The sequence below is a fragment of the Lepisosteus oculatus genome, chromosome 16, assembly GCF_040954835.1.
Source record: "Lepisosteus oculatus isolate fLepOcu1 chromosome 16, fLepOcu1.hap2, whole genome shotgun sequence".
NCBI lineage: Eukaryota > Metazoa > Chordata > Actinopteri > Semionotiformes > Lepisosteidae > Lepisosteus > Lepisosteus oculatus.
The window spans coordinates 3,328,560-3,355,224 of record NC_090711.1 but is presented as its reverse complement, the minus strand read 5'-3'; the positions used below and the strand labels follow the sequence as shown (position 1 = coordinate 3,355,224).

At 48.4% G+C, this 26,665-nt stretch overlaps 1 protein-coding gene across 6 annotated transcripts; it reads right to left on the bottom strand.

The window, feature by feature from the left end:
* Positions 1–1,674: 1,674 nt before the first annotated feature.
* Positions 1,675–20,350, bottom strand: LOC102684756 (protein FAM110A). Of its 6 annotated transcripts, none has more exons than XM_069179492.1 (2): positions 20,272–20,350; positions 1,675–4,654 (listed from the first exon to the last, which is right to left on the bottom strand). In XM_069179492.1, the coding sequence occupies exon 2, from the start codon at positions 4,324–4,326 to the stop codon at positions 3,280–3,282; it is 1,047 nt and encodes a 348-aa protein (XP_069035593.1). In that variant the 5' UTR covers positions 4,327–4,654; positions 20,272–20,350; the 3' UTR covers positions 1,675–3,279. The 6 variants fall into 6 exon arrangements, with proteins under 6 accessions (XP_069035593.1, XP_069035592.1, XP_069035595.1 ...); XM_069179491.1 differs by lacking the exon at positions 20,272–20,350 and adding an exon at positions 19,996–20,197; XM_069179494.1 differs by lacking the exon at positions 20,272–20,350 and adding an exon at positions 19,767–19,958.
* Positions 20,351–26,665: the final 6,315 nt, after the last annotated feature.

Genomic DNA, 26,665 nt, shown 5'->3' with positions numbered 1-26,665 from the left:
AACCCAAATCTGGGCAGCAGCTCATGTGCATTAGGAGAAATTCCAACTAACTGTATAGACTGAAACAAGAACACTTTGTGTTCCTGAGCCTCAGGACATTCTGTGTGATCCCATAGGATTCCCAGTTAAAGTGGGAATCTACTCCCTTCATCCATCTTTCACATGAAAGGTTTAGTCCCTGTGGCAGCGAATGCATTCAAACTTACTCTTTCAAGCGTGAAGTTTTCTACCCTGAAGCATCTGACTGAAATGCTCAAGCACGCAATAGTAGTGGCGTAATGCTCTGCAGACGTGTGCTGCCTTCTGTTTCACTCTACGGGAGACCACTTTGGAGAGACATACTTTTTTAAATGGAAAAACGGGTTATTAACTGCAATCATTCCTCCCCACCTGGGCTTTCCTCACAAGATCATGTGCGCCACAATGTAGCACAGACATGCAGATACGCAATCATCATTCAACACGACATGCGAAAACGGATTTTGCAAAAACAAAACAAACAGCAAATCAAAGTAAAAAGAGACAGGCGAGACGTGAATGATCAATTTCCGGGTGGCATCCAAGCTCAAGTACTCTAATGTTATACACTAAAAGATCTTCCCTCCCCACCTATGAAAAACACTTCAGTTTTGTCCTGTGATATAAAAGTCTAAGTCCATACACCAAACAAAAACACACCAGTCATGACAGAAAACCCAGATTTCATTTGCTGTTGGCCTCCGTTTTACATCCAATTTCTTTTCTGAAACAAATACAAGACCTAAATCTGGATCAAGTCTTTATGTACAGCAAGAGCTGCCATGTCCTCTCGCAGCCTTGACAGGAAAGCTCCTTAATTTGCTGGAAAACAAAAATTGGGAGAACAAAGAATCGAAAATGTCAGGCGCCTGCAAGGACCCCGCAACGTGTTAGCCACACGAGGAGAGGTGGCCTGCGCTGTCGTGCTGCAGCAAGTGTGCCCCTCACCGACAGTCTGATGTGATCAAGCCAACTGCACATCTCCTGGGGAAACTTTTCACAAGGGAGCAACAGACTAGAGCACTACAGCTGCCTGTCCCAGGCCTGGACAGCAGCCACCCCAGGAAGTACTCAAGCAGATGCACTGAATTCCTTCCTGACAAACTGCTGGCTACCTTTCAACATGACTCCTGTAGTGGCACACTAACATTTGCATTTGATACAATGGGAAAGGGTTGTTTTTTTTTTTTAATAATTGAGTGGACTGCTGCCACAGCCCTGCATCTGCTGCTGTAAAAGCGTGCAAAAAGCAATGCACTCACATCACAAAGTCTGCAGTGAATACACACTTTTACGCAATGCTCCAGTGTCAATCAAGTGATGGAGCTTGGCAAATGTAGATTTGCACTCTGCACTAAATTAAACAGCATTAAAGTGAACAATTCAGCAGAGCCATTTTACAAAATTGTTTTGAATAAATAAAATCTCAAATACTTACTCCATGACCTGACTTATAAGGTCAATATTCAACAACCTGGTGTTCAGAATTAAAAGAATTTAGAATAAAAAGGTTCATTTAGGCATGCAGAAAAAACATGTTGTATTATAGGATAATTATCATCTAAAATGTATTACTTGGAAGGGGATTTTAAGAAGGGTGGGTTTTTGCTGCGTGTATATACATTTTTAAAAGGCACTGAGAAATAGAGACTGACATTCTTCCAAGAACGTTTTTTTCTTTAATGACATGTTAAACAGTTGCAGATGTGCTGTAACATGCGGTCTTTTAGCAGATAAAAATCAACAGCAAAATTGCGTACATTCTGGTTTTCCAATGAAACAGAACTGAGGATTGGAGAACAATGCCACACATGAAGCCTTCCATGGGATGAATCAGCTGAGCCTTTTTCGAAAATAATAAATTGATGCCTGTGGTCCGGAGTCAGCGAGTGAGAGGAGACGGATCAACTTGCTCAGCTACTGTGCACTTGCAGGTGAAGAGTACAAGAACAAATGAGAAATGCTGCTTACTTTAACAGTCTGCTGAATTAGTGAGACTACAGATCTAGAGAGTTATATGTGCTGCACATGAAAGAAAAAATAACTCAACTTTTAAATTAACACAAGTTTTAAAAAAAGCAATAATTACATATTTACATGTGATTCACAATAAATAGAAATGTGTAACGCTTTGCCTAAAAAAACATTTCAAATACGTTATCCTTCCCTTTTATAAACGCCAGCCTCTCTTGCACAATTCTGTCTTCCTATCTTTCATGCGTTTCTCTTTCCATTGTCTTTCTTCGATCCATCTGACCCTCGCCGTCTGATTTTCCTACCCTGCCCACTGGGAAAGTGAGGCAATATCTGTTCTCCTGTCAGTTTAACTCATCCAGACTGTATCTCAATGACTCGCTGCCTGACATCCCACACTTACACTTACCCACCCCCTGCGAACTTACACTGGCCACCTGTTCACCGCCAACAAAACTCACATCTACAGGCTTCGCCGTCCTTTGAGAAATGAACTCAAGATGGAAGAGAAAAGCTCAGTGTCTATGCCACCCCATGGATATCCCCATCAATAAAATGAAATAAGTTCTCAAAGTCAAGAACGTGTGCCACCATCACACAAACGGTCATTTTGATCCTGGTGTTAACTGAATACTGCGCAAGGACATGTGTGAGTGCACACAAGGACTGCATACTGACTGCAACAGAAATCAGGTTCCCGATGTGAGCACGACCTGGGTTTTGTTAAAGCTGATTAAAACTATTCACATTAAACCAGTTTTTGTACTAGCTGAAAGACCACGTCTGGCCCTCGGTATACATTAGTTACAGTTCTCAATTTCTTTAACGTTGTGCTCTTATCTGGAGATAAGTTCTTTGTACTGTGCTTTCTCTTTTTTTTTGCTTCGAAAAAGGTTACCACAGTTAGGCACACAATGCAACGTACTTATCAGCCTCGACAAGAAAAAAAAAAAGACACGCATTTCAAATGCCCTCTCAAAACACACCGGGGTCACGGTGCAGCTCAGTCCCACTGAAAGGTAAATATTTCAGACTCTGGCCTCCACAGCCACATGTCTCTTGTAAATAGTAGCAAAGCTTTCATTTTCCCAGTCAGTGTTCAGCTTAACCCTTCCTCTGCCCGGCTCAGCCCCCCAGAGCGTCCCACAGGAAGGCGTCTTAACCTGGGGGACGGAGAGCTGGGAGCAAACGAAGCTTCCTTTGAGACGCACAGAAATACAACACAGAAAGCAGTCCCGAGTCGTAATAAATAAGGAGAAGGTCCTTCTGGTCCCGGCTGGAGGCTGGCTACACGTTGGACACCCTCTGGGCCTCCCTGGCCTGCCGCAGGCCGTACAGCCACTTGATGACGCGCGCGTTCCTCTCGATGACGGAGACGCCGTAGGGCACGCGCTCGCCAGGCGCCTCGTCCGCGGGCCGGCTGCGCTGGGAGCGCCCGCACTCCGAGCTGGGCGTGCTGACGCTGTGCAGCTTGGACACGGACACGATGTCGGAGCTGGCGCGGGCGAAGCGCTCCACGCCGATGCTCTCGATCTCCTCGGGGTCCAGGCCGCAGTAGTTGAAGAAGCGCTCCAGGTCGGCCGTGGCGCGCGAGTAGCGGTCGCTCAGGTCCGACTTGGAGCGGTGCAGCGCGGGCTGCTTGCGGGAGCCGCGCGAGCTGGCCGAGGAGAGGTGGGTGCAGGCCGGCGAGGGCGGCGGGGCGCCCCCGGGCGGCAAGGGGCTGGGCTGGCGGGCCGGGGGCTGGGGCTGGGGCTGGGGCGCGCTGGGCCGCACGTCCACGCGGCGCACCGTCACCGTGTTCGGGCCCCGCCTGGAGAGGCTGCAGCAGCTGCCCGCCCGCTCGGCCCCCTCCACGCTGGGCGGCCTGGCGTTCTGGTCCCCCGGCAGGGCCCTGGGCGGGGGGCCGCCGCCGCTCTCCGCGGGCGGCCTGGAGGCCGACAGGGGGCCGTCGCAGACGTTGATCAGGTTGTTGAGGATCTCGAGGTTCAGGGCCCCCCTCCGGTTACACGCCTCTGCCCTGCGCAGGGCCAGGGGCGGCCGCCGCGTCGGGGTGCTCATGGCGCGCAGCGCCCCCGGGGACATCAGCGGCTTCTTGATCAGGGGCGGCTTGACAGGCTCCTGCCGGGTGCTGGCGACCTGCTGGCTCTTGACGTACTTGGCCTTGTCGGCCTCCAGCCGCTCCACCGCGCTGGGCTTCTTGGAGCTGGGCTCCAGCTGCCGGCGGAAGTACTCGGGCCCCTTGTGGAGGATGCGGAAGGGCATGGCTGAGGTGAAAGGAATCCCCGATGACACTTGTCTGACCATCCCGCCTGCCTGCAGAGTTTCAACGGGCATGCTGGGGTGGGGTGGGGGGGGAACAGAAAAACACCAAGCGCCTTCTTTTTTGTCTTCTTGCTTCTTTCCAGATACTTTTCAAGTCTTTTATGCAGCTTCTTCCTCTCTGAAAGACGCCCACTGGACCAGGTCAGGGGTCACATTCCAGATCAGCCTGCCTCAATGGCTCAAGCACCAGAGGTTAACGGCGCCTCCTTCTCCAGGCACCGGGCTGCAGCGTGAAGGAGAACGATCCCCAGGCGGGAGGCTGACTTGCAGAACGCAGTGGCCCGCTCTTCACAGCCGCAGGCACCGATCTCCAGCTTGTAAGTCCCAAAGCCGAAAGCTCCTGAAAGATAACAATGGAATAAGGCAAGGAGTTAAGGATCAGCACTTGGTGTTCGCAGCAGCACATCAACAAAGCACTAAGCCTTAAGAGGGGGCAAGCTCTCTTTAATATCTGAAGCAGGCCCCTCCCCTCTCCTCCCAGCCCTTCCAGATGCTCGGGGACAGCAGCCAATCACGGAGGAGCAAGGGGCTCTGAAAAGACAGCTGGGGGTTGGGGCAGCCCATCCATTGGCGGAGGTGAGAATTCCCCGCCCCGCCCCCTTCTAACAACAAACACGCCCACCACATTTTCATTCAAATGAAATTCTTTGAAGGGATAAAGAGAAGAGGGAAAAAAAAAAGAAAGAGCTGCTGCTGTCCTCATTTGCCTGCAGAGTTTTGTCAAACCTAACAGAACAAAGATGGAACCTGGGCACTAAATCATTTTTAACCACTGGTAACAATGACACCAAATCAACTGTACTGAGTTATTGCCAAATTAGGCTGATATTTTCAACTGATGGCAAATGGAAACAAATGTTCCTTTTCTCAGTCCTGCACAGAGGGTCTGAAAGAGTTGCAGACCAACGATTAATATTAACTTTTACCCCAAACAGAACCTTGACTTTTGAGGATAAACTATCAAACCGATTCAGCTGTGACCTTGCAGTCTTTTTCCTCCAGCTACACCAAGAGAAAATGCTTGCTGCACTAATGAAGCACTGATTACACCAGGCAAGAAACTCTTCTTTATTTATGCATTTTAATTGATCTTTTATTCATCCCTTTTTAAATAAGAAATAGACTCCCTCTGTGCTAGATTTACAGTCCTATTTATAAAGTCCTTTTAGAAATACTGTACTGTAAGTGCTGGCAGATGTACGATTATATACCTCAGCTGCACACAACCAGCACATAAGACCTATTAAATAATTAAAGCAGTTTTCCCACACACACACAAAGGCAAATTCAAACTTTCATAGGACGAAACACTAAGGATAGGCACTGCAACAGATTTAGCCAGGGCTCAACTTGGTTGTTTTGTTTCACTAAAACCTCGGGAAGCCTTGTTTTAAACACAGCACATGCACTGAGCTTTCGATGTTCAAAGAGAGCCAAAATCAGGCTATGGAGAGAATGCATCCTCTCCTTTCAGCTTCTCGGATTCCACCCTCAAACAAACTTCTCGTGATCGAGCCGGGAGTATAAACACAGCTTGTGCTGGATGCAGATTCAAAAGTCTCCTTTTATTCTCAGTCAAGAGACCGGGGACTCCTACTGTACTCTCACTGCACACTTGAACAGACCCAGTCCAGTTTGCTGCACGTTGTTTGGCGTTTCTATTAAAGAGCCACAAAAGGTCCCCTCTTGCTCCTTTTGTGAGGCAGGAGACAGCTGTTTGAAATAAACCGGGTTATTGTCACCTCTGCACCTCTTTTAAAAGAGCACAGCTGCTTCACAGCCTGTCCTGCCCCCTCAGTGGAGGCTTGAGCCCGGCTCCAGGATAACTCGCGAGCATTTTTTTAATCTCGCGTCGCCCCCCCCCAAAAAAGCCCGTTCTGGCATATTGCAGGAACACACAGAAAACCTTACAGCCACAGACCTCCGAGTTTCTAAAATGCTGGCTCCAAGGGTCTCATTGCATACTCATATTGTTTTCTTCCAATCAATAGTAAACAGTTTTCCAATTAACCAAAACCTGTATTTCATTACCAATTAAACAGATATATGCCCAATCGTACAGGACAGAGAAAAACATTTCACCATTGTGCACGGACACCCTTTGGCACTCTATTGCTTCTTTTTTTACTAAAAAAAGAGATAAGTCTACCTATGGCCACAGAGCAAACAGTTAGGCCTAAAGGTTTGAAGACCTCTAATTCCATTATAAGCACTGTACATTGTCTTTGAATCCCATTCTTGGCTAAACCTTCAGCAGCACAGAGAAACACAATGGCTGGAATCTGACACTCTGGAGACGTGCTGCGAATCACAAGGGCCCAGGTGTACCAGATCAGCTGTAAATCAAGAGCCATTTACCCTCTTGTCAAACACTGTTACACTGCACCACGTTTGCACAAGAAAGAACAAGATCAAGGTGAGATTTTCACAAGAAAATGCGAGAATGCAATGGCTCTGGTCTTTTTACAGGTCTGGTTAACGCAGGACTGCCATTGTCCTGTCCGGTGTTTCCGAATGTTCCCCGACGAATGGAGAGCACAGCGGGTGGCACACATGTTTGGACAGCCTTTTAAAAAGAAGGGTTGTGGGAATTCTATCACAACTGTTTTTCTTTTGTTGTAGTGTCCTGTAGTAGAGAGACACCTTTAAAAAAAATAAAGGTAAATGCAAACCTTTTGTTTTATAGTGAAGACTAACCACTGCAAACAAGACACTGTCCCTTTAAACAAAAGGCATAACAGCTCTTACCACATTAAGCACCTATATAAAATAAAACGTATAATTAAAGGTGATTGCGATGTCTGAAAGTGCTCATTACAGTCACTGAGTCAATTATCTCCTTGAAATTGAGTAAACGGCTTCCGCCGAGATCTATGAGAAAGCACCAGGGGCGATGTGGACATCTAAACCTGCGAGCATATCTGGCTTTCATCACAGGCCACCTTCATCTTTGAAAACCGAGAGAAAAATAATTAGGACTCGCTAGAGACGCGACCGGGAAGTGTAAATGTATGAATCATAAAGGATTTCTTCAATCAAACTGTCGCACCACAGAGCACCAGCCAATTCTCAGCAGATCATGTTGCTTCGGTGTTAAGTGTCACGGCTCTGTCTCTCTGTCCTGCCGCTCCAACTAGGCAGCGATGTGCTTCGCTCCAGATCCAGACGTGCCAATCTATGCCTGTGGGGGAATTCGCAATGTGACTCTATAGGCAAAGCAGTGCAATCCCAGTCTCAAAGGCGGCTTGATACAGGGATGGGTTTAACGGTGCTGTGCAGACCGTATTCATGGATCATATTGGAGACACACACACTAAAGGTAATTCTCATTCACAGGCTGAACTGCAGTTCCAAAGATACCCAGAAGAGAGCAATGTACGCCCCACCACCAAGCCAGTCCAAAACCATGCCTGAGATCTGATCGCTGGACTGATCAGAGTTAATTCAGACAGAAACAGCCTGCTGCCTGATCTTGGCACTCCCCGATCATCCTGAAGCGAAGGGGTTCTGCATGTGGCACCAACCGCCTGCCCCAGGGACAGAAGTTCTCTATCGCACATTGTTTAGTTACAAACGCCACCACAGCGCACAATCCAAAGACTGCTGTAGATGATAAAAAAATCACACAGGAGGCAGGAGGCACAATCTCAGTGCAACAGCTGGACTAGGCAAGCATGAGGAAAGGTCAAATATACAGATTTTCTGCATTTGTTTTCTTCTACACTCTGTATGTTTTGTGTGTGACTCCCGTCTTCAGAGGAAGTTTCTCACGGTTATTTCAGTGCCACACCACTGCATAGTAAACATTTCTTACATATCTGTCACACACAGGAGATTACAAGTACATGCCAGTGCTGTGCACCCAGGAACCCTGCAGTTCTCTTGAGCAATACATTCAAGTCTGAGAAAAGATCACACTTAAGTAAAATGTGGCCTTTTCCCTTTACTAAACGACCAGGGTAGCCCAGGTAAACAGCCACCAGTTCCTTGAAATCATTCCACCAAAGTGTTCCCATTACTTCAAGAGGAATTCTAAAGTTGACAGGCCCGCAAGACTTGGCTGAACACTCCAAACAAAATCTGGTCCATGGGCTGAAACTATTATTTTGTTCCCTCTTTTAACAAGCGTACCCAAACAAAGACACAGCACTGCATCTTGCTAAACTAAACAATTTTAAAATCCGCTCACATAGGCTCTTCTGAAGCTAGCCGTTGGAAAGTGGGATTTGAATCATGGGACTTCGGACATTCTTCCCAGCCTGCTCTGCTCAAGCGCACACACACACACACACACACACACACACACACACACACACACACACACTCCCTGGCTCACTGTGTGGGTCGTCTCACTGCTCTGTCCACTCAGGCAGGCTGCTGTCTCACGCCAAGTGCGGAGGACAAAACACATGTTACGTTCTTCAGGTCCTGCTCACGTTACCTATTGAGGTACCGTCAGCATCAACTGAACAAGTTCTTCTCTCTGTGGTTTTCACGATAAAGGCTGCAGCAGTCAAATTCTCTGCCAGCTTTCCCCCTTATCCAGGGACTGCTCTGCCCAGATCTGCTCTGCTCTTGCTTCAGATCATGCACACCTTGCTTTTCAAAAAATAGAAACTCTTTCCTCCCATTGTGGTGAATGTCAGAACCTGGAACTACCAGCAGTGCGGCCCAAGGCCTTCTACAATTCCTCAACATCGAGAGCATTCTGTAAGCTATTCCCCAGACTTGGCAAGAAGGGTGCTTCACAGGCTCGGCTCAGCAACAATGACCAGGTGGATTCCCAAGGAGAGCCACTGGCTCGAGGTTTACACCAGGAGAGAGGGGTTAACCAGCAGGTAACATCACGTCTCCAAGTGCTCTGTGCAGACCTTCAGAGTCCAAAGTGTCTTAAATCCTAACCAGTATTCAGTTTAACATTAACAGAGTGAAGAAACGCAGCAGGATTTATTGGGTAGGTGGTGACAATGTACACAAACATCTGCTACCAATGGATTTTACTTTCACATTCACAGAGTTTGAAATAGTAGCAGAAGTAATTCGTAACCGAACACACACAGACTCACAGCGAAACTAGCGCTTCATGTTTTAGTTTGTTATACCTGAATGAAGAGGGGAGAAGAAAGCAATCGGAAGAGTCTTTCAAGTAAGCATTCGACCATGTTCACCATATGCTGTAATGATAACCACATGTCCATTATTTACAGACGGGGAAAACTCCCTTAAGCTGGAAACAAGCAGAACAAGCAGGCAGATCAAGCACCAACCACATACTTGTGCGCAAGTATTCCTGTCTGTCGGACATGTTTTTATAGCCAAACATTAATCTGCAACTCTAGAAAAGAGCTGTGTAATCTGTTTGGCTGCCCCGCTGTACCTTAACTGCGCTACAGGCAAAAGAGATCAGCGCCGAGCCTTCAACCTTCATGTCCCTGCAAGCTCTCCACAGCTTACTAAAAACGTCCCGAGTCTTGTAACCTGAATACCGTGCTATATTTAAATCGGAAAGAAAAAGATGAGGTACCCTCACGAACACTGGATGCCACAAAATTCCCCGCTGCCACTGTGCCTCAGGACGCTGCTCAGTGCGTTTGGAGACTGCGCTCGGTCTACTTACGGTTTCCAGGAGCTCGGGTTACAGGACAGGAAGGGACACCGGCTGCAGGCCACTGTGCCTCGCGATCCACAGCCTGTAGCTCCCGCAGAGGCAGCAGGTGAGCGAAGTGAATGAACACCGCCAGGGTCCCGAGCTTAACAAGTCCCTCCGCCCCCAGCGCCGAGTACAGGAAGAACCACTCAGTCAGGAAGTTCTCTCCCTGTCACATGCCTGCGCTCTACCTGTGAATGAGCTGCTGGCTGGCTGGCTGGACTGGCTGACTCAGGCTGCCTGCCCTGCGGCTCTTTCCCCAGACACGCTCGGCTTTCCTTTCCCTTCCTCCTCGCCTCGCTCCGGCCCGGCTCCGGGGAGAGAGGAGACCAGCGCGAGCTCGAACGGCTTATCCCCACAAGACGAGCGCGAAACGCACACGAACAGCCCTGTCTGCGTGGGGGGGCTGGGGCGGGCTCGGCGTCGGCTCAGCTCAGCTCGAGGGAGGGACTGACTGTCTCTCTGGGCTGCAGCCAGACCTCCTAGATGAGAGTCTGCTCGCTGGAACTGAAATGCAATGCAGTTTTCCCCCCCATTGCACGACAGGTCTTGAGCACTGAAGCCTTAGGAAGTATTATAGTCACAGTATATGCTAGTGCAGTGTACAGCGCAGTTTGCACTTCTGCACAGTTAAAGAATGAATTCCCTGCACTCTCCACATTCCACCTGATTCCGAGGGATGTTTAAGAAAACACCAGTCACAGAGCAGAACCCGACACAGGGCCCTGGCTTGAGGTGGTAGATGTTTTCTTCACCGCACACAATGTTTACTCTGCAGTGGACAGGACTCAACCGCTTGCAGTCTGAGACAGGCACACCTGTGCGTAGAGGCGGTGAGGATGTCCGCGAAACCAATGCAACTATGGGCGAACCCCCTTTTACATACAGAAAATGGCATTCGGGTATGGACTGTGTATGAAACCACCTAGACGAGATCCTGGCTCCAACATGTGGCTACAGGGGGAAGCACCAGGCACTGATGGAAACTGCAATTACACGGAACTGCTGTCACTGCACATGGTCCAGCCATGAGTCACTAATGGTATGTTTCCTCTCGAGGGAGAGAGAGGGGATACTGGAACACGGCAAACAAGAAGGGATTCCCTCGGTCTGGTCCGATGCAAGACAAGTCCGCGCAAATCCGAAGACGTCACCTCATGCCACACCGACATCGTGAGCGTCGGGGTGAGCAAAAGCTGTTTCCCCGGGTTCAGAGGACGTACTTTAACAGGGAGGGATACAGAGGAAGGCTTTCACAGTGAGGGATACCAAGAAGAGCTCGACCCCACGGGTCTCAACCCTACCAAAGCAAGCCAGAACCGCGGCTTGTCGACAACACGCGGGTACGAGGATGTTACACTCGCAAGAAAATAAAATAGGATCACCTACGACAAACTAACAGAGATAAAGCAACAGGGAGCTACTTTAAACTGTTTATATCGACTGTTTTCCTTCAGTATCTCCATTTCCACTCGTTTGCCAGGCAAATATTGGCAGTCACTCATCATTGAAGGAAGAAAAAAAAAAGGTTTTTAATCTCTAGCAGGTATTTGCTTAAACGTCACGGATTTGTTTAGGCGCAGCTGATCGACGTGGGACCTCAAAGGGTGACGGTTTGAATTCAAATACGCCAAACACCTGCAAAACCATAGAAACCAAAGGACCTCCATGGTCCCCATTATCCGAACAGGAAACTCCAGAGCTACAGAGAATGCCAAGTGGCAGCTGGCACTGCCCGATGAATATTAAAACCCGCATAATCAGTGCAGCCTTTGGGGAGGGCTGGACAGCACACGGACTGGGTTATGAAAGGCATCCCCAGGGCTGTATCTGTGAGCCACTGTGCACATGACTAAGTCTTCCACTTATCATGTAAAAGACACTCGTTATACGTGTCATCTTGCCACTACATCCTGCAGCACCTTTCTCCTGTGCAAGAAAACAAGAAGGAAGAAAGGCACCCGTTTATGTGAATAATGATAATATTTGGACTGCTAATAAATCCAAAACGATCCTTAATTCTTATAGCCATGGTGCTTGATGCCGACGCCTTGGCTTCTTTACAAATGGACAAGATCGCGCAATCGGCACCACGGGCTTTTCTTTACTCAAAGAGTGGTGGGAGGAAGGAACGAGTTCCTGGCCACGTTGCCGAAGTTGATAACCCGGCTTCTTTCAAATTTTTATTTACATCAGGTAAAGCAATGAAATGTTAAAAAAAAAAATACTTTTTTCACATGAACTTAGAATTTGCATTCGCAAAAAAAAACTTCCACTTGCAGTGCATTACAAAATGCACTTTTAGAGAGTTTATAGTCTGCCAGGTTAAATGAGGGTGGATGATCAGAGATAAAGCTTTTCCCTCTAGAAAGGCATGAGCCATCCTGCAGGCATTCCACACAACCAGCCAGGCTTCATAGTTTATACTGCTGAGTATTCAGAGAGGGGAAAGTCCCGCTTCATTATATCTATACAACTGAAAGTCCTGGGAAACAGCTTTAGAATACTTTCAGAAAATTAATCTAAAAAAATGCTTACTAGATGGTAGTATGCACAATGCCCCACCTGGTAAGTGACAATCCTCAATGCTGACAAATGCGCACTCTCCTGGATAGTGGTTCGTTATTTTTGTGATAAATGTTACCTACTGTTGGACCAGATGCCAGGTTAAAAAAAATGCATGAAAAAAAGCAAAGTGCATTGCAGTAAAAATAATTTTACTGGTGAATTATAATTAATCAAACACACAGGGACATCAAGCCTGTGAAAATTAAGAACCAAATTTATTAACTGTGACTGCATTTAAAATTAAAGATTCGGTTAGTTTTAGAGTACGTTTTAGTATAAATCCTTCATTAAGTAGCATAGTAAAACAGTCCAAATCCACAAAAACAACTTTATTACTATTTACTTTCATCTTCCTAAAATGTATGACTTAGGAACTGCATCTTGGGAAGCAATCAAAGCCACAGCAATCCAGCAGTGTTATTACAGCAAACGAAAATAAAAGCCCACAGACAGGAGCCTGCACGTACTGTACATCGACATTATTAATCAATCACCTTCGGTTCAATTACCAGAGTGTCACCTCTCCCTGCAGCTCCCCCACTTGTTTACAGTTCAAAGTCTCACCCGCTGACCTGCTGAGAACCCATAGCCAAGCAAAATGATAAGACGGTCCAAAGCTTAATCTCAAACAAGCCCGAGAAGAATGTTAATGAGGTGTAGGAGGCCCTCGGCGAGCAATCTCAATACAGGACCAATGTCTCTGTGGTTACTGCACCTGAGCGATGCTGACAGAACCGATGAAGAGAGCTCACCTGCTCGCTTCCCACACCTCTTCCTGCACGATTTCACGCGCAGCGCCAAAAACCACCGGCCGCACGACATCAACACAACAGAGCAGCGAGTGAGGCCGAGGGGCGAGACGACTACAACAAGACTTGAGGTTCAAAACGCTGCAGTGGGGTCATAAACCTCGATTCAAAACCAGGCTGCTGACGAAAGCGGCGCCGGCGGACCAGTAGGCGGCCCCCTTTCCTCTGGAGCATAATTTCCCATTCAAGGTCCCAGTACACTGACTGGGAACGCTGGTGTGGGGGTGTGGGAGTGTGTAAAATGCTACCCTTTGAAGTCAGGAGCCTGGTTTCTTTTAATGAACCAGCTGTACGAGCCTCTTGGGATCAGTGAGCTAGTATCAACCAGATGGGCCACGCGGGCCGAAAGGTTACCAACGAGGAGACCATTAACAGGGCCCACGAGGGAGCTGGGGCTCACAGAGAGACGCCCCAGGACCGGGGCGCAGAGCACAGCCACCTGTCTCCACCTGCAGCAGGTATGAAAGGACACAGCGCCCTCAGCCCGTCGAGGTGGGGGGGCGATTGTTCTCGACTCGTTCGTCTGTAATTAGGCAAGCCAGCAAGGGTCCTGCTCAGTGGGAACCCTGTAATTTATCTGAACAGAGCAGGTAGCTCTACAGCGAACACGAGAAGAGATTTACACAAAGTGCTGCTTAAAGACAGCTCGAGAACCTGCCTCCGAGCTTTATAAACAGACGTGCTGAACAAATCAACATCATTCAAGCCTAGAGTGACTCAGCCTTTGACAAAAAAAAAAGTATCTGGATAAGTTTTCAAACTTTTTCTTTACAGGGATCAGATTTCCCCAGTGAGGCTTATTGTTTGAGAAGATAAAGCAAGATTTTTACTTTGCCTCCAGCTTTTTTTTGCAGTGACAGAGTGAACACCGTAAATTTTGTTTGTCCCCCCACAATTAACAAGACGTCAGACCTGGACTGAGTCACAGAGCAGGACTGCTGGCCAAATGTGGCATCAGCACCCAAATTCACGAGAGTCTGGGTCATGAACATGTACAGTATCTGCAGAAACGGAGATCAATTAGGTCTCCACCCTGCATTTGTTTGGGCCTGCTCTGTGAACCAGACCTCAAATGTGATGACTAAGTGATACACAATGAGGAGATCAGGCCATCTACGTACTGGCAATGGTGAACACAGAATATGAAAGGAATTCATACTCGAGCATTGCAAACTCGCTGCTACTGACATCCCAAAAATGCCATAAATGGACAGCTTTTCAAGCTCTCACTTCCTTCATTCGGTGGCTTAATTAAAGCACAGGTGTCATTCCATTCTTATACAAATCAAGGATAAATAAATCCGTGCAAGAGACACTTTGCCCCTGCAATAGGATGAAATGGGTTTGCGCGTCGCGACTCTGGTCACGCAAGCTGAACCACTTATTAGAGACATAAGAGAAAAGTTTCAATAATGAAAATACGTTTGAACAGAACCTCAGCTGAACCTAGCGATCACAGCTGCGCAGCCGGATGGTATGTTTTGCTGATCAATAACAAAGAAGGCAAAGATCACAACTGAGAGGAGGCCATTTGACTGATCTTGCGTGGCATCCTGAAGCAGAGAAAGGAAAAAAAGCAGGACCACTTCCACAAAAAGTGCCGCGGTCTTTAGCAAACGGTAATTGAACCCCACAGCATCAGCTGTACGTGGAAGATTGAGAGTACAGCACAGCACAGTCTGGAAGCAGCCAACATGCCCTGAGAACGGCCAGCTCCAGAGGCGCAGGGGGTAGGCTGTGTGGGCCGGGCCACACCGATCCTTTCTTCCCCAGGACCGCACCGGGCCCGCAGGCCTCTTCCCTCTCCCTCCCCTGCACAGCAGCTCTGTGTCCTGCTCTTCCTGCTGCTGTGCTCCGGGAGCCGACTCTCCAGCCAGGACCATATGACAGGAGGGGCCTGCGCCCCCCCTGCCAACGGTATTATGGGAACCAAAATGAGAAGCAACATAAACGTCAATGTAAATGTAAAAGCTGCGAACGATTCCCGAAGAGAACCTAAAGCAAGGTTGAGTGTAGGTTTAAGCGTTGGAAAGGAGGCAGCTGGGTGGAATTAACCATGATCACGAAAGGCAGAGCTACCCTCAAAATGAAGCCTTAGTGCTGGGTTGGAGAGAGGACTAACTCTGGCCCGGGGGCTCGGGTTTTCACAGTCCCTCTTTGACTAAGAGCCCCATCAGTGCTCCCGTCATCAGATCGCTTTCCACTCCCATTCACTCGGGGGCGCAATCCCTCACCAGAGACAGGAGGCACAAGCGATCACCTCCTCTCTCCGGCGCCGCAGGCTGCAGGGAGACCCCCCCTCCCGGTCAACGCCAGGACAGACCCCCCTGCGGCGCCGGGCGTGCCCCACGCCCCCTGCCCGCGACGGGGGAGGTGAGCCCCTTCCCTCCCCGAAACCACCGTGTCCGAAAAAGCGGCTCAGGAGGAGGTGGGGTGTGGAGACCGCGGGGCTCTGTGCGCCCGCTGCCTGTGCCAGTGCCCCATCCCCGGGCACCGACAGTTGTGTTACTTACAGTCTCAATGAAAAACGAAGCAACGAGCTACTCCTTAAGCCTCACGACAAGCAAGCGGCCTTATACAGGAGCGCTAAAAGAAATCGTTACCTTCCGGCTCCCAACGAGACGACGGTCAAGTCGCGTTCTCCCCCCACGCGCTGGCTCCCCGTCGAAGCGCACTCGAGAAATGAAACGCGACACTTGGCCCCTTGCTTTTTCTTACGCTCCTCTCCGTGACATCATCTCGCCCAGGTTCCAGTGCGCTCCGAGCTGCACAACAAGCCTGGACAGGTCCGGACTAAACTCGAGACGGGGAACAGGGAGACCGACGCCAACCCGCAACCGTGCATTTTTACCTCTAGGACTGAAAAGGCTTTCATTCGCACTGCAAGGTCTAAGGAGAACCTATCAGTTTACAGCAGCTCTTATATAAGAAAGAAGGAAAAACACCTGCCGTTTAACCCCTAAGCATCCCATCTTTTGTTGCAGCACTGATAATCCTGCCTGGAAAAGTCTCCAAGCCGGCTAAGAACCACCTTTGCTGCCCCAGAGTAGGCATAAATAATCTACATAAAAACAACAATTAAAAAATTAAGGTTATTAGGAGCCTACGACTAGTAAAGGTCAGGGGTAAGTTTGGCCAGGAAACCAGGGTAACTCCACTACTCTTTTTGAGAAACACCCTAGGATTTTAAACGACCATAGAGAGTTAGGACCTCAGTTTGATATCTCCTCTGAAAGATAGCAGTACTTTACAGGGGCATTAGGACCCACACTGCAGGGGGAGCACTCACCCCACTAGCACCAGCAGCAGCCTTAGCTTTCCCAGGAGTCTCCCATCCAGGTACTGACCAGGCTCACACCTGCTGAGCTCCAGTGGGCTGCCAGTCGTGAGCTGCCAGTCGTGAGCTGCAGGGTGATACAGGGGATGCACTGAGTCACGTACACACTCGTGTTCAACTTTAAAAACGGAAAAACCCAGCAAAGCAGAGTGCAAGTCGGACCCCTGTCTGAAAGTCCTCCTTGAGCAACTTACTGTAGAAGAGATTTTGCATATGTTACGCTTGCAAAGCTGGCAGTTGTAGCCCGGCCACTGTCAACAAAACAGAAACCGCAGCACAATCTGACCCTGTGTCTTTGATCATCAAGCCTGAGCCCTGACATGCGACACCGCCGGCCTGGAGTTTCGTGCAAGTACAACTGCACCTCTTCACAACGACCGCTGTGCCAGTCCACTCTGCTCGGGGCACGTTTTTAAAAGAGCTCACGACGAGAGAAGGAAGGAACGCGATCACGCGCCGTCCTCCATTTTAACATTCGAAAGCAAACAACAATCGAACAAGAATGGCATTCAATTCTTTATTAGGGATTGTGCAAAAGTAGCTGTTTCACAGAGAAAAGCATGGAGAATCAGTTTTCAGTTTTGTGTGGCAGGGCATACTGGGGACAGGTTGTGGATTTCTAATGAGCTCCAAGAGGGGTGTAGGACAGGACTTGAGCACCTTAACAATTGTTCTTGCAACAGTCTAAACTGTTTTGTGATTTAGGGGTTATTTTATTCCTGCATGATACTCTGCATATTTTTTTCCCCTATTCACTTAAAGGAAAAAAATGAGGGACCATCCCAATATCCGATCCAAAATGCTTTCCCACTCAAATTCTGAGATTTCATTATTCATATATATTTATATTTTCTAGGAATGCATTTTACCCCGATTTGACCATTAAGGATTTCAACCAGATTATAATGACTTTCCAGTGTTTGTTGTAACACTTGCAACATTGCAGAAGTGTGCCCATTATCTCCCATGTGCAAATTTCCTACCTCAGAATCTTCCAAGGAAAACAGGATGAGCCGTGCATTAAACAATAATTCAAAATGCATGTGGGGAAAATAGGTAAATTTCCCAAAGAGGGAACAAGGGTGCCGGTATGCGTTATCCCACTGACTGGAAAAGCTTTCATCCGAAGGTGTGTCGGCCCCAGCAAAACATCGGCCTCCTCAGCTCACCCCTGACCGGAGCCCGCTTGACCTCTGGCGAACTGAAGTCCCTGGATTTTCCAGTAACCTCCTCGTAACTCGAGGCAGGAAAAGTGAAGACGCAACAAAGGGAAACGCCGTGTTTTTATTTTAGTGGATATTCCCACTCCTATTTCCTCTTCTTAAGGAAACCCAGAGCACATAAACTCTGTCTCCGAGCAGCACCGCATAAACAATTGGAGCGCGGCGCACAGGATATTCGGATAGACGGAGGAGGAGGGGGGGGGGGGGAGGAGGGACATTTCTCGGAACCGCAACCGGGCCTCTGAACACAAACACACCAGTGCCTCCACAAAACCAGGCCGCGCTAATCCAGCATCAGCCCTACCGAGAAAGCGACTAACGACCCCTGCCCCACCTCCCCATGAAGCCCAGTCAACCCCCTCCTTCAGGACCCCAGCCATCCCAGGCCACGAACTCCTCCCCCCCCCCCCGCGCTCTGGGAAGCAGTAGCGCACCGTCCGACCACTAGGCCGAAGACCAGCCTCGCCCCTACCGCAGCTCACATCACAGACAGCTGACTGCAGGGTGTGCACTAGGCCCTTTTGACTTGGACCCCCATGTTTAATTCCCCCCACAGCCACATCTGTATAGCTCCGTTATGCCGTTTGTCACGGGCCGTCTCCTGCCGTGCTGTGCATGTCCCGAGGACTCCCAGCAGACTCGTGCGCCGCCCCAGCGAGCTCGCACTCCCACGCCAGAGCTGCCCGATGCCCAGCTCCGGGGACGGACACCCCCCGAGGCTGCCCCCCTCGCCGGGCCAAGGAAGGGCAGCAGGCGTGTGCAGAGGGCAGAGGGCAGAGGGCAGAGGGCAGAGGGCAGCAGTCCCCAGTCCTGGTCCTGATGCCCCACACACCTGCCGGCGTCCAACCCCCCCCCCCCATCACCAGACAACCACAGCCTCAACTCATCTAACAGGTTCAACTGGGATCCCCGGCACTCTGTTTCTAGCCACAAGTCTGGGGGTTGTATTGTAGCTCTCGTTTGTCGTGTCCGTGATTGCAAAGCGATTCCGTCTTCAAAGATGGAACTTGCATCTTTTGAAAACAGTAACGCTTTCATCTACAGCTGTAGCTCCCAGATTCTTTTAGTAGTTGCATTTTGAAGTGCTTTCTTTGTCTTTGTACTTTTTACTTCACTAAATGCAACGGCGAACAGGTGACAGAGCCGGGGACAAACAGTTCACCTCCCTCTCATCATTAAGTGAACGAAGGGCTCGGCTGGAACACGAATCCGCAGGTGCGCAGGCCACCAGGACCGGCACTGGGAGCCGTTGCACCGCGCTCGCCTGGGAGTATTTTCCAGGGCCTACAGCCGTTACTGGTTGTACTGGGAACGAACCTTAAATATATATATGACTCCCCCGACCCCTAAAAATAAGTGACAGGGTGGAACAGCCGATGAAGCACAACCCAAACTCGTCCGTGCACGCTCCATCCCAAACTGGCACACAGCGATTACGAACCCAAGCAGGGAGCAAAGGAACAGGGCACAGGTGTATTCGTAACCCGATGCAAGCGAGACCGTATGACCACAAAACTCATCACACTGCGGATTCAGATGCACCGAGCGGCGCAGTAAGGGCAGCGGGCCCGCGGCGGGGCGAGGACCTGCCCGCAGGAGGTCTCTCTCTCCTCCTGTGTTGGGGGAGAGCATGGGCGCCGGGGAGGGGGTGACCTCCAGCCAAGACGAACGGTATCAGACGGTTTCTTCTAACAATGCGATCAGTAGGACGGGGCAGGGGAAAGTTACGACACCACCGCAGTCTTGGTACCCCTCCGGAAGAAGTGCGCTCTGGGCAACAAAGTACAATTGGGTGGCTGCGTGCAGGCGTGCAGGCAGGGAGTCCTTGCTAAGGAGGCGAGAGAGGTAAAGAAAGTGTGTTTACCCACCTGCCCGCAGGACAATCGGGTGGCGGAAATGCACTTAATAAAATTGCGACAGATTAAAAACACATGCCACAGCACTGAGATAAAACCAGCACACCTCGCTGCTTTCAGCGACAAACGCCAGGTGCGGAGCAGTAACCACATCTAAGAAGCGTGTTCCCACGAAAACACCATCTTCCGAGTCAATTATAGCAATAATTAATACACCCGTTTGCTGTGTAAAATTACTCACCCCTCCAGCTACGGACAGGCAAACAAACTGGTCGGACCGGTCGAGCGGTGCAGAAAGTTTCAATTTCTGCGCGGGCGATACCAAAACAGTGCAATGAAAACTTCGGAAACTGTGGGTAAAACAACCACTCTGGTGAAGAAAGGCCGGCTTTCTCAAACGAAAACGCGTGGTTTCGTTGCAGACCGGAATGCCTCTTTCATTAAATGTAAAAAGTTGAGATTCGAACCCCGTATTTTGCATTTCGGGGCGCTATTGGGACACCCCTCTCGAACTCACTTGGTGCGGCCAGGGCGCTGGAATTGGTGAATTCAGAATTCGGGGAGACGCAGAGCACGCGGTTTCCAGGCAACGCGCTCACGTGCTCGCGGGAGGACATGCTCGGTCATCCTGCTGTGAGACTCTGGTTCAATAAACATAATTGTCAAAGCGACTGTGGGTATTAATACCTGTGTGAGGGGGAAAAAAAAAACATGCTGACACTGCATCTCACGTATAGGGGGAGTGCTCTTTAATTGACTAAATATGTATTTATGATCACCTACCTGAATATTCTCCCAAGACGAACTTTGGTGGGTTTTTTTTCCCTGTGAATTATAAAGTCCTATTGCTTTTTAAACTTTTGCCCAAGGGTTACTTTCTTGGCCAGGTGGGGGGCAGGTTTTTCGCGGAAGAAGGAAGTGCTTTTTGCATGTGCGCAGGGGCGTTCAGCTTCACCACAAGAGCAGTGCGTTTGTCCCCCGCTCACACCTGCTCAAGAGGAGAGCATTTTCGATCCTTGCCGGCTGGTGAACGTTATCTCATCTAATTATGGCTGTCAAGACGCCGTCATTACACGCCTCTCTCCCTCTCCGGTTCATTTATTTAATTACCTGCTGGAAGCGAGCCCAAGCCGAGTGTGGGATCTGGCCCAAGCCGAGCTGACGGTTATTTCATTGGCATGGTGTTTAAAAATGAGCTCTTGTGAATGTTACGATGTGTTCCTAAAAGAACGGTGGCCATGATCACAGAGGCCGAAGGCTCTGCTCTTTTCTTTTCCTGAAAAAAAAAAAATTCTAAAAAGAAACATTTTGGTTGAGGGCCGAGTGCTTGATCCTGCATCAAAACTAAAGATGCTGTCTTCCTGTCTGACTCATGACGGACCCTGGTGTGCAGTCAATCCATTCTAAATTTACAACACTTGGCTTTGTTGCGAATCGGAGCTCATCTCCATTCTGCTCCCCTCGCTGTGTGGAAGCCGTTTGCCTCAGCCTCCAGATACTCCAGATCAGGGATGCCTCCAGACCTGACAACCCCCACTGAGAGAGAGCAGGGCCCTGTTCATGTCCACAGCTCTCAGGTGCCACCAGTGACGGTAAACTGCTCAGTTTCACATCACTTGTGGGGCCAAGAGTGTCCTGCAGTTTTTCGTGTGCACCGGAACCTCAATCTCAGCACAAAAGAGAGAAAGCAGAATGTCTAAGAAGACAGTGAGCTGTATGGAGAGCTAGTCTGGAAACGAGACGAGTGGGGCAAACTTGCATCCTTAGAGCTATAAAAGGATTTGCTAACCCTGCTAATCCAGGAGGTTTCTCCAGCTAAACCAGGGAGGGTCTCCATAGCACAACCGTAAACTCTCTCTCCCCCCTGAAATGTACACTGCCCGACCTTCAGCAAATATCCCAAGGTCTTTGTGTGCAGGCCTGGGCCCGAGGGCAGCCACAATACGTTCTGTGTCTCGTCGGATTCTTCCTCGAGAGGAGTCGTGACGTAGCCGACCGGTGACACAAAACCACGGGCGATGACAGCGGAAACTGACAAGGCACTGAAACGAGAAAGGACCTTGTGACTTCGAAATTGAGGCCTTGTAGTGTCCGTTAGCGCTTCTCGTTACAGTTTCATCATGACTTCACAGCTGAATGTCGAACGACACAAAATAAGAATAATAGAGCAGGTATTATCCTCCGCCTCCGAGCTCTTGTTTGTCAGGTTTCAGGCCTTAACTTGCTTTCTTTTCTATCTGTGTGCAAATACCAGGCACACAGATATAAACTGAGATCACAAAGGACACAAAGTGCTGAGCACCAGACCTGAAAAGAGAACTGAAAGGGAAAGGTCATTTTAAAGTTGTGACATGGAATTCACTGGCAGGCGAATTCAGTTGCAGACTTCAGGCAGGTTTTTGATGGCTTGGAGATTTACACCTGCTGCTGAGGTTATAAACCAAGGCTGACTCCACCTGGTCCTTGGAGGTTCACTTTGAAAGGATTTGTAAAGTACCACTTGTGAAATGTTGATTTAGACCGGGGGTCTACAGCCCTGGTCCTAGAGAGCCCCACGTTCAGCATGTTTTGTAGGCAGCTAATAAATAATCAATTTCAAAAGGCAAATTTAATCATGCTCATTTGAAAAGATGATATTTTCAATTAAGTAATTTAAAGATAATTTGGAATAAAATCTAGAATGACCTTTAGTCTTCAAGGTCCAGATTTGACTCCATTGAACAGATGACTTCCTTAAGTGATCAATAACTTGAAGAAGTGTGTCTAATCTTTAAATAACAGGTGACGTAGGATGTCCTAAGAGATTATTCAACTGATGTGAAGAAACCAAATATGCACAACGTTAAATTCCTCAGGGCTTGATGGCTGTAACAGTGTTCCGGTGTTGTACTGTGTCTCAGCGTGTGCACGGTCCTGACAATCAGGCACCATTTTTCTTCACAATAAGTTGAGAAGAGATTTTGAACAGGAAAACCAAATGTCTCCCAACACAGAGAGAACAAACAGTCAGGTGAAGGACTTAGAAGCTTACTGCGACTCCCTTTGTCATAACCAGGAGTGTAATCCTGAGGCTTTCCTTTAACAAAAATTCACTGGTTAAACTCCAGCCTTTTTTTTTGTAAACATGCATCCTTTATCATTTGTGAATTCTTGCCACAGCTTGATGAAGCACAACAACATTCCGTCAGGGAGGAACGAACTAGTATGATCACTTGTGACATCATATGATGCCATATCCAGAGATTTATTTTAAATGATTTAAAACGTATGTTTTTTATAGCTCTCAATGCCAATCAGGCTAGCCGAAAAGCCCTCTGTCAAGATACAGTGTAAGGTTATTTTTACATTTTCCTCTGGGCATTGGATTTACAATTTGTTCAGACTGTTTATAACAATTCACTCACCAGACGTGAATGGATATCTGAAAAAGTAAAAACCTGTTCGCTGACTCGCATGGTATTGTAACTGTAGGGTGGTTCAACATTCTGCCTGTAAGGATCGTGGACGGATTTTCTCTTTTTCAAAGTTTTTTTTTTCTTAACCATCACATTATGTATAACTCAAAATAGTTTAACAGTGTAACTGAATAAAACATCAGTAACACAGGGCATGACTAAGAAAAGTGTAAATGTTGATTTTTTTTGGACGGAGGCAGTTCATTGTTGATGACGTAACACATTCTGGAAAAAAAAGGTGCATTTTAGCTGGAAAGTATCCTTGTCTTACAGAGATTTTTTTTTATATTCAAGAAAAACATGCAAAACCACATCAAGAGCAACATGGAAACTTTGTGATGTTCAGTTTTCCGGAGACAAAACCCCTTCACCTAAACGTATTTTAATTGCTCTGCAAATTTGGTGACGTAGTCCTTACTATGAAGCCCGTTTCCGCCAGGGATTAAAAAAACGCGCTATGGTATCTCAGAATTGCGACTTAGTATCTCACATTTGCGACATATTTCCATATTTCCATTGTATGTCATTTTATACTTAAAAAAGGTCATAGCGCGGTTTTTTTACTCCCTGGCGGAAACGGGCCTCCCTACTTTTCCGCATGCCTCCCAAAGGAAATCTTGTTGTCGATTAGCGAGTGAACGCGATCGATTCCCCCATATGCCTACCGGGGAATCACGCGTGGCGGGGCACCACAGTCCACGTGTGCACCTAAAGCAATAGTCAGGCCAACCCCGGAATCAGTACTGGACAGTCCAGGTGTTGCACCTGCGTGTGCTACACTATTGCGCAAATTGCGATTTAATCTCTGAATCAGGAGGTTTAATACATTTCAACGTGAAGGGCTGTTTTGACACACCTCCACAGTGAGAACCCCCTCGCACTGAGGTGATCAAAAAGGGTTAAGTCACATATGTCACAATGGCATACAAAAATAAAAATGCCCTTTTTATCTTTCTGTCTCATCAGTCATGACTGGTTTACATTTCCTTCTAAAGGTTTTCCACAGGAAAGAAAAAGCGACTCGGTATTTTCTGTGGTTTCCCCTCGAATTCCTGAGCCGATTACACGGAAGATTCGCCATCCAACGTGTGTTTTGCTGTGACCTATATATATATATTATACAGAACTCTGTTCTGCTGAAAAAAAAAACGTTCACTACAGAAAGGTTTGATGAGGATTGCATCTCGTTTGCTAAAAACTGATCCAGAATTTATTGACTTTGTGCTGTGCAGCGGTAAGAAAGCAATACTGCATATTCAGATACTCATTAAAGAATATGTAGGCCCTAGTTTGATGTGAGCTAACACAGTATGTACAGTATGTCACTCATATATAAAGTAGGGGACACATTCTGCTGGTTTATCCACTGGTTAAAAAGGTGCAGTGTATCTTTTATCAGAAAGGTGCCTGCAGTCATTCACTACTCCTGTTCGTACTTCAGCAGTCTAACTATCTTCTAGCCTGCTCTCCCCAGAACTCAGAGGCTGCTCCTGGTTCCTGCTGGAATGAGAGACCAGCAAAGAAAACGAGGCTGCTGGCGAAAGGGATGTTGGTGGACAAGTAGGGGGTGCTCTTCCCCCGGGACCAGAAATTCCAAACCCAGTATGGTAACAGGACACAGCTGAAGGAGGTCCAGTCCTCCAAATGAGACGATTACTGTACGTCCTCGGCTTCATAGATCCCTGTGTAAGATAGACTGTAAGAGTAGGGGTATTAACTCCAGCGTCCTGGATGAACTCAGCTTTGGGCTTGTTCAGTCTCCCTGAATTGTATTATTATTCCCTGCGACCAGTCCGGCTCAGAACCTTCCAGAGAAGATGTGACCTAAGGGCTCTGAAAAGCCCTGTAACACGTGGGGCATAAAACTTATATAGGGTCAGCCTCCTGGAGAACTTCTGACTTTCACAGAGCTTTCCACTCAGACAGACAGCAATGTCGGTGTTGCCCAGTGGGTATTTCATTGAAATCCCCCTGTCAGGGCATCATACACCAGAACCCCGAGGACTCAGGCTGTGTTAAGGAAGTTAATCAGTCCTTTAGTTTCTTGTTACCTCTTCTCCTTGTTAACTTTGTTTTCTCTTGCTGTAAAGAGAAGTTACTTGTAAAGGTTCTATTTACAACACAGCTGTTTTTTATCATCATTTAGTTAAAGGAACTCTTACTACAGCTCTCGTTACGCTTAGTGGACTTTGCTTACATATCAGTTCTGTTCAAGACAGGCCGACTTGCTACGGAAAAGAACATCCCTGAATACAGTCCCTCCCCCTCCTACCCCCTCCCCCCCCCCAAAAAAAAATACACAGGCGTATTTGAGCCTGAATGACCTCCCATCAGCTGAGTGCCGCGCTTTAACATTTGCACAGGATTCGGAGCACGTGCCTTAATTGGAGCGAACACTACAAGAGCGCTGCATGTGTTCCAGTGTCAAAGACCCCCTGCGCGGGGGGCTCCAGCCGTCACTGATGAGATTTTCCATCAGTGACCACCTGGCTGTGGATCCGACTTGCGGAGCAGTGCAGCCTGAGGGATTCTATTTCCCTGGAAGGAGGGTGGGGGTGAGGGGTGAGAGGAGTCCTCCTTTAGCACAATGGGGCTCCCTTAGAGATTCGCATCGGGGCTGGAGCTCGACAAGGAGGGCCTCTCCAGCCAGAGTACAGCACATTAAAACTCCCGTAGATTACAGCGCCCGTAAACTATGAGAGAAACAGAGGGACTGGAGGAGTCTGTTTGTGTGACGCACGGGGCACAGCGAAGTCAGAGTGATCCTTCACACAGGGCTGGCACGTGCCTGTGTAGGAGCTGAGGACATCTGCATTCCTGGATCATTGCTCCGGTAGCCCAGCTACAGGACAGCCCCACTCTCCCTCTTCTTCTAGTGACTTCTGCGGCCAGAGGGGTCTTTCTCGCTCTGCGTCACACCACGTTTCCTTTGAAGCCTCCCTGCCTCGGGTTCTCATCCTTAAACAAAGCAAGAACAGTGAAAACACCTTCTGTGTTTACCGGATTCCTAGAGTCTATATCGGGAAGAGTGCGTTCATATCTGGTCACGCATCTCACCCAAACAGTGCTATTTTTATGGCTCATTTCCTTGAATTCACTGCAAACCTGGACTTGTCTCACACCCGGCTCAACACACGGGCAGTCAGTCCATCTTGTCACAGATAAAGAATGCGTTTTGCTCCCTGACCACTGATATATTTATAGCTGTTAAACCTATTAGTCTGTTTTCTGCTTCACAGGCCCCAAGCAGGGACAAAAACGAGGCCCTTTTCAGTCGTCATGTGACACCTCACTTCTGTGCTTGTGATCTGAGGGACTGAAGCAGTTTATGACTTTATCGCTTCTTGCTCACAGAATTGTTTTCCAAACCTGTACCAGCCTGCACTGTACGTGGCCTTTGGCTGTCCTCCTGATTTGAGCTCCTGCTGTTTTTCTAACTCCCTGCCAGTCGCCCCC

What these genes read in the sequence shown, in the direction of transcription:
- LOC102684756 (XM_069179492.1), bottom strand. Translation starts at nt 4,326, where the DNA reads ATGCCCGTTGAAACTCTGCAGGCAGGCGGGATGGTCAGACAAGTGTCA.